Source organism: Hippoglossus hippoglossus, chromosome 15 (genome assembly GCF_009819705.1).
Source record: "Hippoglossus hippoglossus isolate fHipHip1 chromosome 15, fHipHip1.pri, whole genome shotgun sequence".
Lineage (NCBI taxonomy): Eukaryota > Metazoa > Chordata > Actinopteri > Pleuronectiformes > Pleuronectidae > Hippoglossus > Hippoglossus hippoglossus.
In genome coordinates this window covers 15,236,555-15,254,353 of record NC_047165.1, presented here as the reverse complement: position 1 = coordinate 15,254,353, position 17,799 = coordinate 15,236,555, and the positions used below count along the sequence as shown (strand labels likewise).

Below are 17,799 nucleotides of genomic sequence, written 5' to 3'. Positions count from 1 at the left end.
AACTAAGGAAATATACTATCAATGTTATCAGTATTGTTTCTGCAGCCCTACCAACACAATAATATTAATTGGCATATTAGTTAAATACAGTAAACACAAGTATAATTCAAACAATAAGTGAAGAATGATCTGACACACAAGCGTATTTTTCAGGTATTTAATAAAAGTTATTTGGGCTACTGCTCTTACATTTACAGTTGAGACATTCCTCAATTATTCTGGGTAACAGTAACATGTCTAGACCGTTTTGTTTCTCTTGATGTTTCACTTTGTACAAAACAAAAAGGCCAACATTATTTTTCTTTGTATAAAAAATATAAGTTAATTTAAATTTAACTCTAATTAAGAAAATAACAATAGTAATAAGAGCAATAATAATAATAATCGTCAATAATAATAATAATAATAATAATAATAACGATAAAGATCATGAGCTAAACATAGTGCAGATGATGGGATATAACTGGTGCTGAAAAGTAGAAGGGACAGTGCAGTGTAATGGACTTAACCATGTTCTCAGGTGGGGTTGGAATGGGGGAAAGAGACAGTCGAAAGCATTCTCTCTCTCTCTCTCTCTCTCTCTCTCTCTCTCTCTCTCTCTCTCTCTCTCTCTCTCTCTCTCTCTCTCTCACACACGCACACACACACACACACAGTCAGACAGCACATAACTGCCATTCAGTTTAGCACCATCAGAGTGAACAACTCAGTCTGTACAAACTATTTCCTAGGCTGTACACAATATACACCTATTAACCGCTTATGCAAAACTATATATAAACTTCAGTTTAGGTGCATGCTAATTGTTGCTCTTGGTTGAAGCTCACTGGAAGCAATTCTGTAAAAGTAAGACAGAGCACGTTGTGGAAACCGACGGCGCACTACAATCTACACGGTGCCACCACCGAGGATCTGCAACCGAAAAAACATTCATCAAAATGTACATTCATACCATTAATATGGGTGGTGGGGGGTGGGTAGGGCATAGGGGATGGGGGAGCCACAGTACCAGTCGGAAAAAACAAATGATTTGAGCAGTAATTTCATTCTTGGAGGGGGACAAATGTCCACTGGAATGACAGTTTCAGACAAAAAAAAATCATTTGTCCTTTGGAAGATCTTGGGAAATCATTTGAAAGAGTCTAAAAAAAGTGTAACCCCTGTGCACGGCGTTGGGAGACTTGAGCGTCAAGGGAAGATTATATTTTCCCCCGGTTGTGGATATGAGTGGAGCGTCACATCCAACGTCAACCAACGATGTTTATGTTGCAGTCCCAGAAGAAGACATTAGCTTAACAGGTGAGACGGTGCGGGAGGATATGAAGCTGAGGCGTCGGCCCTGAATCAACAGCAAAATGACAAAATGAAAGTTCAGTGTCGTCACTACAGCTTTGAACCAGCAAGGACACCCGCTTGTGTGAGAGAAAGAGAAAACGTGAGACCGTGTAGGCTACTTATTCCACACTGCACTCTTTAAAACCCATCTCACCTTCACCAGGTTTTAGATAAGCATGATTTCTGGATATGACATATACAACAGTTATTCACCTGTTGTTGCAAACAGAGTAATCCTTATTATCTACGGGAACAGTTGTGCGGTATGTTTATTTTTCTCACTTAATCTACAAGAAGAAAGCAAATTAGGATTTTTGCTTCTCTTCATTGGCTCTTAGAATTTTAGAGTGATTTTAGGATTTTGTCGTTGAATTTTAAGGCCTCACTCGCCATCCCACAGTCACATTGAGGACCGAAGGTGACCGGGGGGGCTTTTCTGTCAGGACCCCCGCTCTTTAGAACAATCTCCCTGAGGAGCTGAGTGAAAAACTCCTCATTCTCTTTTAAATCTCTCTAAAAGACTACATTCTTTACGGGTGTGCTTTCTCAGGACAATGGGTCTGTATTGTATTTATTCACTTTTAATCTAGTTCTGGTCTTACAGACTATTTTAAGCATTTTAGGTTTTATTTTATTCTTGTATTTATGCTCTAATGTTGTTGGATCTTCGTACTGGTTTTAATTGTTTACCCTAATTTTTTTTAAAGTTTTTTTTAACTTGTAACACCTTGTAACTGTGTTTTGAGAAGTGCTTTATAAATAAAGATTATAATCATTTCAATTTAAAGATTAGAGTTTAATTCATGAAAGAGATTTTTGATGAATAAAAGTAAATAATTCACGATGTGATAGTGGTGTAAGAATATTGTTATGACAGTGGAGACTCAGTAGTACGCAGTGTTGTCTGACTATAAAGGACACGAGCAGTGGTGCTATTTGTGCATCTTTTTGTCCCGTGACCTCCCTCCTCCAAACATTATGACTGCTTGCCCGGGGTCAGTTCCTGTTGATCAGAGGGGAGTCCATGTACTTCTGCAGCAGGTTCCTAAATGTCAGGGGGAGCTGGGGGGCAGTGCTGTGGGGTCCCACTGCGGGGAGAAACATCGTGACTCTCTTGTGACTGCGTTCACAAATGTCCACATTATCTAACTCCTCTCATCACAGTTCATCTATATTTTGTTTTATATGCTGCGGGGGGGATTTCTGCAATCTCCACCTAGGAATAGGCTGTATCACTTTATTCAAGTACTGCAAAGGATTTTTGCTCAAAAAGTGATAAATAAAATTAACATTCTGACGCCCACCTTCTCAATAAGGTGACATTATACATCTGCTCTACACATTCCTTCTGTCTCTGGGAACACCTTGCTGAAGTAGTGCACGTACGATAAACCACAGAAGGCAAATAGTACCATTTAAAAAACAAAAAAAATAACAAAGCCTGAACCGACAACAACATTTCACATATCCTAGCCTGTGAAAGGTTCAGAGTAAGGCCTCTGCAAATACAAGACCATAAAAGAATCAGCTAAAATAATAAAATACATATAACAACCAGAATAAAACAACCAAAACAGCACAGGTCCATTCTACCAAATGAATTCCCAAGCTGAGTGGACGTAGGATGATGGGTTGAAGTCCCTCAGCCCCATCAGCTGTCTGTCAGTCTCTGGGATTGGTGAAACCGCCAGTGTTGACACCTCCGTCACCCAATGAGGTAACTGTGTGTTTTTTTTTTTCTTTTAAAGTCAAGTCGCCTTTAGCTGATCCGTCTCCCGCTGACACTACATGTGGGTTCTTCCTCCTGCAGGAGTTCCAGGTCTGTGGCAGGACTCAGGTTGTGTTCCTTTGGTGGGCCAGAGACCCCTTTGGTCGTCAGTTGTCCACCTTGACGGGGCCTGAATCACATGGTCGGCTAGGCACCACATCCTCTGCCTCCCCCTTTGCAATCTTCTCCCACTGGCCATGGTTCTCCCTGCAGACACACAACAACTCAGGTCAGATACAGACTCTGCACGATATGGGTTTACAATCAGGACAGTGTTACTAACGCTTCATTACATCATATTTTCACCCCTGTCCATTTGTTTGTTGGTTGTTTGGTTTGTTTGACGGCAGGATTAGGTAAAAAACTGGTGGATACAATACCATGAAACTTAGTTTTTGTTTCGTAGTGGTTCAGGCTATGTTGAAGAAAATACTTGGATTTTGAGAATTTAGTTGTAATATTACAATAAAAGGTGTAATTTTGTGAGAAAAAAAATTCATAATAATTTTAGGCTACGTGTCATGGTAGGAGTTGAAGGAAATCGTGTCTTTAGTGGAGAAGAAAATGTTTGGTAGAGGTCAACTTAGAGGTTATCATTGGTTACTGTGATATTCAAAGAGGTTTCATCGTTTCACAATGTGATCCAGAGGAAGTGAAACTCTTTCTCTATCCCCTATTCTCGGTATTTTACGACTGTATTCTTGAACTATTACTTTTTTTCTTTTTCTTTTTTCTAACACTAATACTATTATATATACTACTATAATAAAAATTCTGGCATATTAAGGGCATTGATTTCTATGAGTGTGTGAAACTTAGCGGAATAAAGTCGGAAATATAAGAATGAAAGTTCTTAAAATAATCAGATTTATTTCTTACAACGATCAACAAACCAAAAGTGCATTAAACCAAGCAAACCTGTATTAAGTGACTGAATGCATTTCATTGACACTGACAATTTATCCCGGAGAAAAATCTCAACAAACACATGTGACCACAGCCAGGGAGCGACTGTGCACTTCATTAGTCATCTGCAGCAGCAGCAGACCCATCAGCTCTGCTTGTTACGGAGGTAACCTCCTCTCCTCCCCCTGCTATAATCAAGCCTGACATACGAGCGCAAAAAGTGCTGCCCTTTGCTGCCATTCCTTTCAATTAGCCAGCCTGATGCAGTTTACACGTCTGTGGCAAATCCCACAACAAGCAGCCGGGCTCCGCGGGGTCTAGGCCTGCTGCCCACCCAGAGCCCAGTGCTGACGTACTGCCGGGGCTTAAATATTACCATGCTCACTTTGTTTGCATTCCCCACAGATCAAGGTCACAGCATTTTAAAAACCAGCGGGTTAACCCCAGAAGGGCGGGCGAGCATGCAACACGATCCCGCTCCACCACCATAAATTACACACAATACATTCTTGCACTCTTATCGAACGATGCACAGACACAGTTTCACATCACACACTCTGATGCACCATGTTATAAGGAGGAGCCACAGTTTCCTGTTAGTACACTGTGTTCTATAAAGAAACTAATTCAATGAGATTTCAGAAAGCTATAGCACAAGTTTGTTTAATCCAAAACAGTAGCTTGTGTGTTTTGTTTGCATTTTCAATGGAATGTGGAACACACACACACACACACACACACACACACACACACACACACACACACACACACACACTCCTTATCACATCTAATCTTATTTGTCTGGCCAACTGCTGCTGGTCAGACCAGGCCTGCACACATTTTATTAACCATGTCAGACAATACTGTGTAAAGGGACTGTTAGAAGAACCTAAACCAGCATTTATTTCACAAATATATTCTTGATCCATTCTCTGTCAATGCACCGAGTAAAGAGAAACTTTGTCCATCACTCTGAACACTGGAGCTCTGAACACTTACTTGCAGGCTTTTAGTAGAGGGATGGATGGAGGGAAAAGCTCTGCTAGTGTCGTGTAACATGGAATTGCAACAGCATTGTAGAACCCCACCTTTAAAAAATGGCACAAAAAGCAAAAAAAAGTGAATAAAAAGTTATAAACAGTTATGATATTATATCGTATAAAAGGTTTTAGAGACAGGCAGATAAATTATGGTTACTACATTAAGGAACAATGGGGTCATGTTGAATAGTGTGTGTGATGCGTGGGCTTTTTAAATTTATTCAAATTAAATCTTAAATGCTACACTTGCTACACACAATACACACAACATGATCTAAAACCTAATCTGAAAATGAAAGATCGTATATTTAACATGACAGTTTGGATAATAGCATATTATTTGATTCACGTCCACATCATCATGAAAAGACAGTTACAGAAGTGAAAAACCCTAAGGATGTGCAGATACTTCACAATAAGTCTCTTAATGTGGGTATTGTTATTGTTTTATACATATTTCGAGTTAACCTTTTATAATTTATCATGCAAAATATATTCAACCACATATGTCCATAGTATTGGGCTTTTTACACTGTATGGTGCTTCTAGTACTTTTTTTATTTTGATCTTGTGATCCTGGTTATTGAACTATTTTTGATTCCAACTTTTCCACTTCCACATCCTGGATATTCTGGTTCTCTCTACTCCTTGTTTTCGTCTCAGAACTTGTTTAAGTATCACTACCTTCCTTTTTCTGGCTATTCCACTCAATCAGTGTGAAAGGTTAAACTCTCTAAGCACTTGAGGGTGTGAATGAAGGGTCTGAGTCACATGAGCTAAAGAGCTGGTCTCACTTGGCCTTGGGGAACCTCGTGCTTCTTTTCTCTGTCCATCATTGGGATCGGCTGCATCCCAATCTTCTTCATCTCATCTCCCTGTGGAGGAAAGAAATAACAAGAGAAATGCATTTTTCCTTACTGCTCCATATCTCCATTAGACAACACTAGTTTGTATCTTACAAACTGCAGGATATCTACAGTAGGCGTAGCAATATTTACAAGTATTTATAGAGGTCTGACTGTTACACTGGAGGCATGATCATGACACTGAAAACCCCAACAGTATCCCACTATACCTCGGCCCAGAACTCAGCATAGATGTCGTTGGCTGTGAGTCGTGTGATTTGCCATTGCTTGGTAACAGAACACAGGTCACATGCTGTCATCATCAGACCAATCACACGGTCCCTGGAGGGGAGCAAAGCCTCGTTATGGCCATGTGGAGAAATTCAATGTGCCGTTTATGTTCACCAGATCTGCATGTCTGTGAGTGATCTGGTCCGATCCCGTGCACCGGTGCGAGTCGAGTCGTGACCTCACCTGTGCGAGTAGTTGTTAAAGTCCACCACACCCTTGGTCAGCAGTTCCGACAGCTGCTGGTGGTTGTTGAAGTAGAGGGCGAGGTCCGTTGCGATGATGGCCTTTCGGATGATCTCTAGCACCTGCTCGTACTCAATGGAATTCAGGTTGGAGAAAATATTGTGCCCTTCCAGCTATGAGAAACAAAGAGATCAATAAAAAAGCAAAAGCTCCACTTATGAGGCGTTCAGCTCAGCGAGACTACAACAGGTTGTAATCTCAGATTCATCCCGTCGTAGGTTCACCTCATCCCAGCTGCTCCTGGACATCACAGGGCGTTCAGACGTCAATGTTGTGTGTTTGTGTGTGTGTGTGTATGTAAGCATTCATTTTCTAGAACTTATATATTAATCTAAGCAATTCTGCTTTCACAGGATACACCTGTGTGTATGTGTGTGTGTGTTGTAGACTGTATTTAAAAATGGACGACACATCTCCACTTCCTTTCACTGTCCAAATAAAAGAGTTAAAATATTGTGGTGTATTTAGTTAACATGGATCATTTTGACACGTGTGTAAAACATAATGACAGGTTTAAAGCTAGCGGCGCCTGATTTCTGGACTCTCAGACTCCCTAAGTATTATTACAATATGTTACTTGTTAGTTCTCTCCTCCTGAGAATGCTCTTTGACCTGTTAGATGGAGAGGTTCCCATCTTCAAGTAGGAAGCATGTTTTGAATTAGATGCCCCTATGTATGATGTCATTTTATCTCAAGTTTTGGGCGTAAACAAGTTCCCTATATGAATGCTTGTCCGACACCGGCGACTCAGACTTCTGCATTGGCCGAGAACGTCTCCGGATATACCTAGGTACCCGTCCTGACCTGTAACTTCTGTGTAATAAACCTTATTATACAAGCAAGAACGGTGTCTGCGGAGATTCCTTCATCATCATCTTCAACATCACTGCTCCTTAAATATACGACAAATTCCTGGATTCAAACTGTGTCATCTTGAGGATCTGGAGTCTGCACAGTCGTCTGGTAGCGACGTCCCATCGAGACACATGTTCGACCAATCACGAGTCAGTCTGAGCTGTAAATTCTGATGTTTAACCTCGTTTTAGCAAACTTGGTGGAAAAATGTCCACTTGAACAAACATCAGTGTCATAAGAATTAACGGAAATGACAGAAACCATCTTTGAGAAAAATAATGTAATGATTATTTTGACTTTTTGTTTTGGCCCATGTCCAAACCATTAACATAGAAGAGACAGGCTTTATGATCTGTACTGCAGCCAGCCACCAGGTGGCGATCAAGATGGTTTGGCGTCACATTTGGGGACCAGTCATGTCATCCATCTTTATAAATGGTACAAATTAAAACCTAAAATTTAAATAAATTCCAGGATGACTTTTATCTCAGGAGTTTTAGTCTCTAAAAGCAGCTTCATGGAGTTTTAAAGCTCATTACATTATGTCAACTGCCTTTTTAAAATCGCCATCTGTCTTTATTGGCAGGCTTCAAATAGTGATGTGAAGTTTGTCCACATGTGGAATCATTTTTCACATCCTCTCCCTGCTATATTCAATTATTTCTTAATCCCTTTGATTCATTTTATGTGGTATTTCCATATATTTTGCCAAACGTCTGCAAGTCTTAAAGCAAGATTATAGAGTAATAAAAAACATGTTAGGTTAAACACATAACTTCGTACTTGTTTCTAGCATTTAAAGACAATAAACAGATATAAATGTTTAACATAGGGGAGCTCTACCTGCAGGATGGAGACGGTCTGAGAGAAGTGGTGCTGCTCCATGGTGGAGGTGGAGTACAGAGCAGCCAGTGGATGGTCAAACTTCTGCAGGTACGCATTGCTGTAACCCCGGTGGTCCAGGTCATGGCACAGGCAGGCTATCAACAGACCTTTCTTCTGTAAATCACAGTGGGAACATCATAATAAAAAATGATAACATGACCCCAGAGGATAATCTTGTTCCCCATTTCACTTATTTTAGTCAAGCTGTGCTAAAACCCAGACCCAACAAGGAGCAAACCTCGAGCTCTGTGAAGATCCCAGAGGTTTTCTGCAGGATGGCATACATGCAGTGCGCCACCGTCACCGCGTGCTTCCAGTTGTGGTATGGCACACGTCGGTAGTTCTTCCGTACAGACATGGTGAACCGGCACAGCTTCTCCAGCTCAAAGCTACAATCAGCGAGCGGAAAAAAAAAAGATTAACTGTTGCTTTGACAAAGAACTGACGCTGGCGAGTCATCAGGGCCGTGTGAGGCTTTACCTGGTCTTTCCACAGGAGTTATGAACCATGTAGATAAAGACTGCGGGCCAGATCTCCTCAAAGGGATTGATGTCAAAGTGGAACCTGGAGGACGGAGAAAAGGAGGAGAGTCTTAAATTAGCAGCACACCTGGGAGACAGAGAGGAGACAGATAAGGGGACATCTGAGGACGGTGAATGTTGAAGTGACAGATCCAGACAAATCCAGATCTGGACTCTTTCACAGTCGTGCAGGTCAGCTACTCTCAGGGTCACGGCTTTCTTACATTAACAAAGCTGCTCTGAATCTGAATCTGAGAGTGCACTCACATTTCGATCTCTTTATAAATAGGTGTAGGGAGGTTGAGCTGGGTGAGGGTCTTCCATTCTTCCGATGTGCAGATGCTGTGATAGGACAGTTTCTCCATTGTCACTCTGTAGATGCATTCAGAGTGCCGGATCCTGTGGTACATCTGTGGAAATGACAGAACATGAACTAGTTAAAATTTAAATTTAAGAATTTATGAAAATGAAAAAAATATTCACTGTTGGAATTTCCAAAAGGGTCAAACAGAGTTAAGTTATCCACAACAGTCCTGTATCATATTTTATCTGCGTGTCTCCACATCTGGTTTGTATCCCTGTCCCCTTCCCAGACACGCAGGAATAAAGATGGTCAGGTGCGGGCGCCAAAGCCTTACACCTTCCAGCCATAAATCACCATAAATCAGGAGCCGGCTCAAGTCCGTTTCCGTGAGACGTGCGGCATAAATTACGACCAAACATAACTCCTGTCGGCGGACGGATGCAGACTGCTCGTCTTAAAACATTAAATTGCCTCATCAATTTTAAAAACCAACTTTGTGACGCTGCTCCTGCGTAAGTTTGTCGCACGAGATGACGGTGAGTCAGGCCCCACCGAGGGGAGCGGCTTCTGACAGACAGGCCACAAGGCTCAGAGAGAATCGTGAGAGGCAAGAGACGGTCTTCACTGTCAACCGTCACATGAGAAGCCTTTTGTTCAGGTGTTTGGGGACAACGTACATTGTAAATAACAGCTGTTGTCACACTAACTCTAAAAAAAATGATGATACCACTCTGAGAAACAGGGAAACCCGCAGCCTTATAGCAGCTGAAACGAGCCTCGCAGCAATGAGAGTGAATTTAAGATGAGGCTTCTACGTCAAAGGTGCAGTTTTCTAAAAATAAGCCAGAATCAAGTATTCATTGCTGTGAAGTGTCTAACCATCACATAACCTACCTACACTGCATCACATTAAGAGGAGGCCTGTGCACACACACACACATAGAGAAATCATGTTTCTGCTGCTTCAGTTAGCGGTTTAAATATCTTAAGATGAATTTAGTGTACTCACATTTGCACAGTGCAAGGCCAGAGCACAAAAGACAGCAAACATCTTAAAGTTGTTCTCATCTGTTTTAGTGAAGGCACTTCCGCTTAGCTTGTTCACCATCTGCACCACGCCTATTACGCTTCCCCTGCTCACGATGGGCATGCACAGGATGTTCCGCGTGGTGTAGCCGGTTTTCAGGTCCACCTCTCTGTTGGGGAAGAAAATGTGAGACGTTGATTTGATGTGGTGTAAAATGAGGGCTTTACGGTACAAGAATCATTCAGGAAAACATTGAGAAAGTTGACAGGATTGTCGATAATCATATGTAATGGGAAAGAATTTGTAAAAAGGTATTTTTCGCAGTTGGAGGTTACCGGTTGAACCGAGGATCTGCATAGGCATCTGGGATATTTAAGACTTCCCCTGTCCGAGCCACCAGACCTGCTATTCCCTTGTCTATAGAAAACCTGGAGAGACAGATAAACAGAAGAGGAAAGGAGTTTAAATTGTGGACTTCTCAGTACCTGCTGGGTGGATGAGTGAAATCTACTTTGAAAAAAAATCTGCGGATCAGTAATATGAAAAACAGAGGTAGGGGTTAGGGGGTTTTGAGTGCCACTGTAATTTGGAGTAAAGTCTTTTGACTTGTAGCATTTTTCTGTATAGCAGGAGAAGACCTTTTTTACTCTTCTAGATGCACCAAAACAAGACCCATTTGAAAATTACTTCCTCCTCCTTTAACATAAACTTGCATTTTTCTATAAAAATCGGTGTAAACTGGAAAGTATGAGGCTTATGTCAGTCACTCAGGTCACGGTATCTTCAGGAGTTCTACATTTGTACACTTAACATAGGTAAAAGACCCAGAAAGGTTTAATACCTGAAACCTCCCATTAGTCAGTTTGAAGAAGCCTCTTGGTGAAACGTTTTTCAGAAACACAAGCAAGTCAAGTCACCTAAGTACGCTTGTACAGGCCCTGAAGATATGAGGCCTACGTATGTCAAAGAAGAACACAAATCTAAAAGAGACTGTGAGAGAAGAAGGTGAATCTTTTTACCAACCTAATTTCTTTGGTTTTCCTGAAGACAGGCTTTCCTTCTTTCTCTTCCCCGATATCGAACAGGTCGGAGTACAGTTCTTTGTTGTTGTGATCTACCTGGAAGAGTGCGCACCTGTCCGCATTCACCAGGTTTTTTGCATATATCTGCAAAACAACACCAGGGAGACAGATTTCATAGCAACACTGAGGATTTGAAAGAACTAAAAAAAAAAACACCTCGCACCTAAAGCTTAACTAAATCAGATACATCGCTACTGTTTTAACTTTTAATTCTTTTGGATGAGACAGTTGAGAATGTGGAGACGCACACAGTAAAACTACAGCTCATTCTAGTTTGGTTAAACCAGATGACTTGAATCACCTCAGATGACAACACAGTCACAAGGCAACAAAATACGTACAAACAGAGAGGTGGGTTTTAGTGACAAGACACAGGGAAACCACATTTCACACGCATTCCACATCACATCTGTTTAGACAAAGTGGATGAAAAACTTGCCGGAGCAAAGTCTACTTGTACAGTATTTAGTATGTAATAATAATTCTAAAATATTGTTGTAAATATTAATGCCAACAAGCTTGTATCATGCCCCTCAGGTGTCGAGATGGCAAGTGTGTGTCTGTGCGTTACAGCAGGTTTCAGTACTGGTCTCTAACACACAAAACCTAACACACACTCGCGGGATGTGTAGCCTTGAAGACAATGTGAATGAACACATACTTGCAGGATTCACACTCACCATAATATGTTCAAGTAGAGAATCTATTGCCACAATGTTATCAAAGTATGTTCTGTGCGAAAAGAAGAAATGGTGCATTGAGATGTTTGACAAATGGGAAGCTCTGATGACGTTCACATTCAAGACATGAAGTTTCTAATTTCTGAGCAGAAAAAAAACTTGTATTGATTTAACCTTGGGCCTGACAAGAGAACAGACTAAATACCAACGTACGTATTTATTTGTTAGACTTAATAAATAAGAATTCATTTTTTATTTCAAACATCAGTATCGATTTAGTATTGAGGTAAACTGTCCCATTAGCAGCTCTTACTTTGACACATCTAGTAGGAAGTCGTTGAGCTCAGTCTGTTTGGCGAGGCCTCTGCACACCTAGAAACAAAAAAAGAAACAGATCAAGACCCGGCACACAGAGGAATCGAACATCTCCTACTGTCTACACACTTGGCTTTGGGCCACCTTCACGTGTGTCAGTAACAACAGTAACAAGAGTGTTTTGCAGCGAGCTGTACACGGCGCTGCACTGGGACGCCGGCGCTCCTCTAAGGTGTTGTGCTATCTGTTCGTATGAAAACAGCGCTGGGCTGTAATGACATCCTCGGGGAGCTGTTGTTGAATCTAAGGCTAAGTTGATTGGACTGGGCCGAGTGACAACCCAGTTCCTGCACACAGTGGATTTCACCGTTTAAAAACACTGATGCAGAACCAGAACAAACAAAGTGGCACAGGATCATAATAAGTGGGACGGGCGGGTTTCACCTTGTTCCCAGCTTCTGCTACAGTGTGTTAACTCACACCGGTCCTCTGTGGAAGTGTGCTCACCTGTACTTGATGAATGGCAACTGACGCCCACGCTAAGTTCGCTGTTGCAACCTGGGAAAGAAAGTGAAGCTTTAATTTTAAATGACGGCAGGAAATTAAACAATAAAACACAATTAACACAATTCCTCCATAGGCTTTATTAATCTTTCTTACTACTTAACAGATTTACAGCCACATGGGGATACACCTCACAACTGTACCACTGCATGTTCGATATATTGGGTTTGAAATTCAAGCAATGCAAAATTAAAGTTGCACCAATAGATATATTTATGAAAAATAAATATCAAATTACAGTGACACCTGCTTGAGATGTACAGAAATATGTAAGATCTTAAAAAACTAATTCAGGGAATGATTAATTTTGCACATAGTGTCCAATGATTTTCCGGGATGTTTTAAATTTAAAATGTGAATCTTCAAAGCTTATGCTCTTTCTTGAGACACCTGTATGTTAAGCCATTTTCATTAGTGCCTCAGAGAAAGTCCTTTGAGACTAAAACATCACTATCATCACTGAACCCCAGAGAGCTAACAGAGATCAGATCTCAAACAGACCCAGATTAAAGTGAATACCAGGCTAACTGTCGTTCTGTGAGCCTTGCTCCAGCCTCCCACTCTTGGTGTGTTTTGTCAGGGTCAGACTGACCTCCTGGTGGCTGAGGTTGAAGGGCTCCTTGCCCCAGTGCCGATGCAGCTCCAGAATGGCAATGAGGTCCCCGATGGCAGTGATGATGGGGAGGCACAGGACAGAGTGAACATGGATCCCTGAGTCCTGCCCTGTGCCGTCGGGGAAGCGCTCGTCCTGTGACACAGACGCAAAGCAAGACCGTTATCACCTGAACTACAGAAGAGGTTCATAGAAAGGAGGTCAGAGTAGCTGCTGCGATGGTTCTAAATGTGGATTTAATGGATGTAGACGACAATGTGGAAAAGACATTTAACCCTTAGCAAGGCAAACATTTCTGTTACTGTCTTTGAAGCTGTCTTTACCACTATACATCAGATTAAGCATAACAAATGTCAGTAACTGTGCTACGTGCTTCAGAAATTTTACCTTAATTACACATTACAGAATTGATTTTCTTTAGGGTGTATTTTTTACAGAGTGTGCGGACAAAGTCTGTTCACAGCCTCTGGGAATACTTTGTTACTCTACTTGAGTAGATTTTTCAGGGATCTGTGCTTTACTTTAGTATCCATTTTTCTCCTTTTTTTACTCTCTACATTCCAACACAAATATCTGTACTTGATACTCCTCGTATTTTCAAAACAGGCTCATTACTACTAATCTAAATGGATGGGACAGTTACACGAATAGGAACATGAATCAGTACTTTTACTTCACATTACAGTCATTTTTAACACAAACATCTGTAAAACTACACGAGTGAAGAATGTGTGCACTTTTGTATTTGTATTCTGTAACTACAATAAATAGTGCAGTGCACAAGTACATATCACTGCAAAATGCAAGTCTTTACAAATTCCAACTGATCATTTTTATATTTGTGTAATTTTTTGTGCTGAGTGCATCGCACCAGGTGCTGAAGAACAACAATGATTTAATGTAGAGGTCGTATAGAGCTTTGTAATTAAGCGTCACAGCTCTGCAGTGAAATGTTAGATTCCTGTGACGGGTGAATCTGTGCTTGGATGAAAGAAAACCGCCTCACCCCCATGATGTCCTCTACCAGCAGTGTTTTGCGAGTCTTGGCAACATGAGCGGCAATGGTTGTCCCAAATGCAATGGGGCCGGAGGGGATGAGGCTTGGAGGGCCGTCCTTGGCCCCCGTCGGAGTCAACACACATAAACTCTATGAAGAAGAACATTGAGGGGGAAACAAATGTCAAAAACATGCACGCGACTGATGGTGCTTTACTGTATGAAATGTCTTCATCAAACATCCTGTGCACTTACATTGTTGCATTCTCCCAAGAAGTAAAGTGCAAATCCATCAGCTTTAGTTGCTGTAGAAATATGAGACACAGTGTTTTCAATACGGTTAAACAGTCCAGTAACAATGTCCACAATATATAATCATAAATGTATATGTCTAACAGCAAACTGCAGGTTTAAGCCTGAGAGGGAAACTTGTGATGAAGAGACAATGGTCCAGTTACAATGAAATAACAATCTATTAACAATGTCCCACATAACGACAAGGGCACTCTGACCGAAGGCTTTCACTGTCATCCAGTTCATCTTATTCCCAACACTGCGCTCCAGTCCCATTTAACACTAATAAATAGGTCATGTTATCATACACAGTGACAACAGAGAGAAAGTGGGATCATCAGTGAATACACACATGATCAGTGAGTTAATGAGTCATGTGGTGTTGATGGAATCATCCTTCTGTGGTTTGATTTGTAAGGTACAACATTTCAGTTTTTTGTTGGGAGTAAAAATCTGTTGTCATCATTGATCCTGGTGTTTATAGAGACCAACAACTAACTTCATTTCTGACAATAAAAATGTGTAGACACTGGATGCCGGACATCACATGAAGAAAAATATGATTATTAAGCAAACAATTAATAATTCTAATAAAAAAACATTTCTATTCTTTTTAATTAGAGCAGCACATATCAGAGAGTGGATACCCGACCCCGTCATCAACTTAAAGGCCTGGCCAGGTTCAGACAATTTGATGATTTTCAATTTCGGCTCTGTCACGTTTGCTGGGCTAATTTTACACTGCACATGTCTGTAATCCTAAAAAAACAAGCAATAAACATGGGAGTGAATAACGATAACAAAAACGGGCACAAAAAACTGATTGCCTGTCGGGTTTGGATCAGGGTCGGTTAGTTTTCTCTCGGGCTCAGAAATGTCTCAGAAGGAATTGAAGAAGAAAAGTATTGCAAATATTGTCGGGTGATGCAAAAGTAATTCTTGGTGTGACTCTTTAGGGGCTCCATAGGAAACGCAAATCAATTAAATAAACATCTGGCTTCAAAATTTCGCTACACATATTATTAATTCTTCCAGACTCAGTGGGATAATGATTTCTGCTTTTACCTGTTTTGATGCAGTTACACAACTCATAGAGCAGGAGTTTGTTGTCTCCTCCAGTGTCCAGGCGCTGCTCTATGTAGCTGTTGAGTTCGTACACCACACCCTGCATATTTGTGTCCTGGTACTGCTGGACAAAAGACACAGAACATTGCAACTGCACAGTCTCCCACAAACACTGAGATTGAATTTCGAACTTCAGCGAAATGTGCTGTGACAAAAAAAAACGTGGCAACAACCTGCATCCGGTCTAATGTTACTGCAGCAGAGAGCTACTTACTCATGTAGCCAGATCTTAACAGTTTTTTTTCTAATGAAAGGGGTTTATCTTCCTGTCATTCATCACGACATTACCCTGCTGCCCACCCTTACACTCTCCCTTTCTCTGTTGCATTCTAGCCCAGGGTTCCCCCCCAGTCCCACGAGGAGGCCGCTAGAGCCCCACAGCTCTGATTAGAGCCCTGGCAAGCTCTGATGCTCAGCCGCAGCTTTAAAGTGTGGTTACGTAAGAGGCGGACCTCCTGCCTTGTACGGGGCCAGAGAACCGTCTATTTCTGCGCCCGCGGAGAGGGTGAGGACAGGACGGCAGGGAGAGTGGCGCACTAGAAAGCCTTCTCCTATGGGACGCCTTCTATCCTCCCACATCCTGTTTGCACAGACGTATGGATGACGCACTGAGGGGTCGAGTGGCCCTGTTCTTTTTCCCCAGTATCTATCTGTTTCCCCAGTATCTATCTGTGTGAAGTCCCTTCTACCCAGCTCCAGGGTTGTACTGCGTATGCTGACACCTGGAGGTGTCTGACAAAGGGTTGAACTGACGTACTATAGGTGGGGCACAAGGAATCAACTCTTTCTAATTACCTTCCTGCTTTTTTCAACTAAATGAGACACACAAGTTATAATAAATAATAGTTTTTCTAAAGAAGACAAAAAAGGACAAATCTGCGTCTAATGAGGACATCTTTGCTGGTTATTGAAGGACAGTATCCATTCCTGAATATGAGCTCATTAGTCATTGGTGATTGGGGATTAAAGGTGGAAAGAAATAAAACATCTAGAATGAGTGAAACTGTGAAGCTTCGTGTCACAAAAATATTCAAATATAAAATTAAAGAAAGACCTACCCTGCTGACTTCTTTCGCTGACGTGTCATCTGTAGAGACAAAAATCACAATGTTCAATTTCAGACTGAGACTCAAGTACAACAGATATGAATGAAGGTTGGAGTCACAAAATGCCACCTTATCCACAGGCAGAGACAGTATCCATATTCTTTCCCACAGCCAAGCCAAGTGTACTGAGATAAATTCTGATCGGGGTGTTTGTTGATCAGTCACACAGTTTTGCTTGTACTGTATTTAAATTTCTCAGTGTATACTACCCACATCAACAAAACAAAAACCCACAACCAAATCAGCGTGATAATATCTGTAACTACTGTGTAACTACAACACTACAACACAAACAAACTATGCATGCCACCAAAACCAAACTCATTTTAAAACGTGACAGAGGTAGTGTCAAAGGAATATTGACTTAAGACAAAGTTCTTAAAACAATGAAAAAACTAAAACGAGAATAGAAACAAAATAATCAAAAACAAATCCTTTTATAACTGAAAATTAAATATGATAGAATGGCAATAAAATACATTTTATTTTGGTCGTAAACTTTACTTGGTGTGTCATGACCATGACAACTATCTGCAGTTACTGAGTCAGTTTACGCAGTAGATGCCTCTTTTGCCTGCTGTTAGACCATGTTTTAGCCACAGTAGCTTTTATTTGGTTAAAGTTCTTTCTTTGGTAAATAGTTATTGATCAGGACTTGATATCAGCTTCTAAATTAGACAAGAAGGTGAGTTGATGCTACTGTCTGACAACATGTTCTGCCTTCCTACGGCCCCTAAGCACAATATCTCATTTATAATAAATAAATAAAGCGAATGCAGTCATCTACGTTTAAAATCTGAAAACCATCATGTGTGAGCGAAGCAGAAACTTGGCCTGGCTGTTTGAACGTTGGTTGGATTAAGAAGACACATCTCTACAAGCAGCAAGTAAGAAAAACCAGATGTTGCCCTCACAACAGTAGTCAGGTACATGTGCAATAAGTCCAAAGTATTTAAAGCATTAATAAACATTCTGCATTAATTTAGGATAATTATATCATCTC

The 17,799-nt window shown here is 41.1% G+C and overlaps 1 protein-coding gene and 1 long non-coding RNA gene across 7 annotated transcripts in view; both read right to left on the bottom strand.

The window, feature by feature from the left end:
* Positions 1–142: 142 nt before the first annotated feature.
* On the bottom strand, positions 143–1,918 carry LOC117775322. Its single transcript, XR_004616247.1, has 2 exons — positions 633–1,918; positions 143–587 (listed from the first exon to the last, which is right to left on the bottom strand). It is a non-coding gene; the product is annotated as an uncharacterized LOC117775322 (long non-coding RNA).
* Positions 1,919–2,559: 641 nt separating this feature from the next.
* pde10a (phosphodiesterase 10A) overlaps positions 2,560–17,799 on the bottom strand; it is a 55,873-nt gene continuing 40,633 nt past the window's right edge. For 4 of the 6 annotated variants that reach the window (XM_034608363.1, XM_034608364.1, XM_034608365.1 and 1 more), the window contains 20 exons: positions 16,749–16,777; positions 15,631–15,754; positions 14,527–14,576; positions 14,282–14,422; positions 13,255–13,410; positions 12,606–12,656; positions 12,097–12,155; positions 11,784–11,835; positions 11,045–11,187; positions 10,357–10,449; positions 10,004–10,190; positions 8,958–9,100; positions 8,650–8,733; positions 8,408–8,558; positions 8,128–8,283; positions 6,369–6,541; positions 6,125–6,236; positions 5,844–5,924; positions 5,009–5,097; positions 2,560–3,310 (listed from right to left, as the gene is read on the bottom strand). In XM_034608363.1, the coding sequence (XP_034464254.1) occupies positions 3,211–3,310; positions 5,009–5,097; positions 5,844–5,924; positions 6,125–6,236; positions 6,369–6,541; positions 8,128–8,283; positions 8,408–8,558; positions 8,650–8,733; positions 8,958–9,100; positions 10,004–10,190; positions 10,357–10,449; positions 11,045–11,187; positions 11,784–11,835; positions 12,097–12,155; positions 12,606–12,656; positions 13,255–13,410; positions 14,282–14,422; positions 14,527–14,576; positions 15,631–15,754; positions 16,749–16,777 (2,174 nt within the window). In that variant the 3' untranslated portion in view covers positions 2,560–3,210. The remainder of the gene's footprint in view (positions 3,311–5,008; positions 5,098–5,843; positions 5,925–6,124; positions 6,237–6,368; positions 6,542–8,127; positions 8,284–8,407; positions 8,559–8,649; positions 8,734–8,957; positions 9,101–10,003; positions 10,191–10,356; positions 10,450–11,044; positions 11,188–11,783; positions 11,836–12,096; positions 12,156–12,605; positions 12,657–13,254; positions 13,411–14,281; positions 14,423–14,526; positions 14,577–15,630; positions 15,755–16,748; positions 16,778–17,799) is intronic. The other 2 variants (XM_034608366.1, XM_034608369.1) reach the window with 2 other exon arrangements.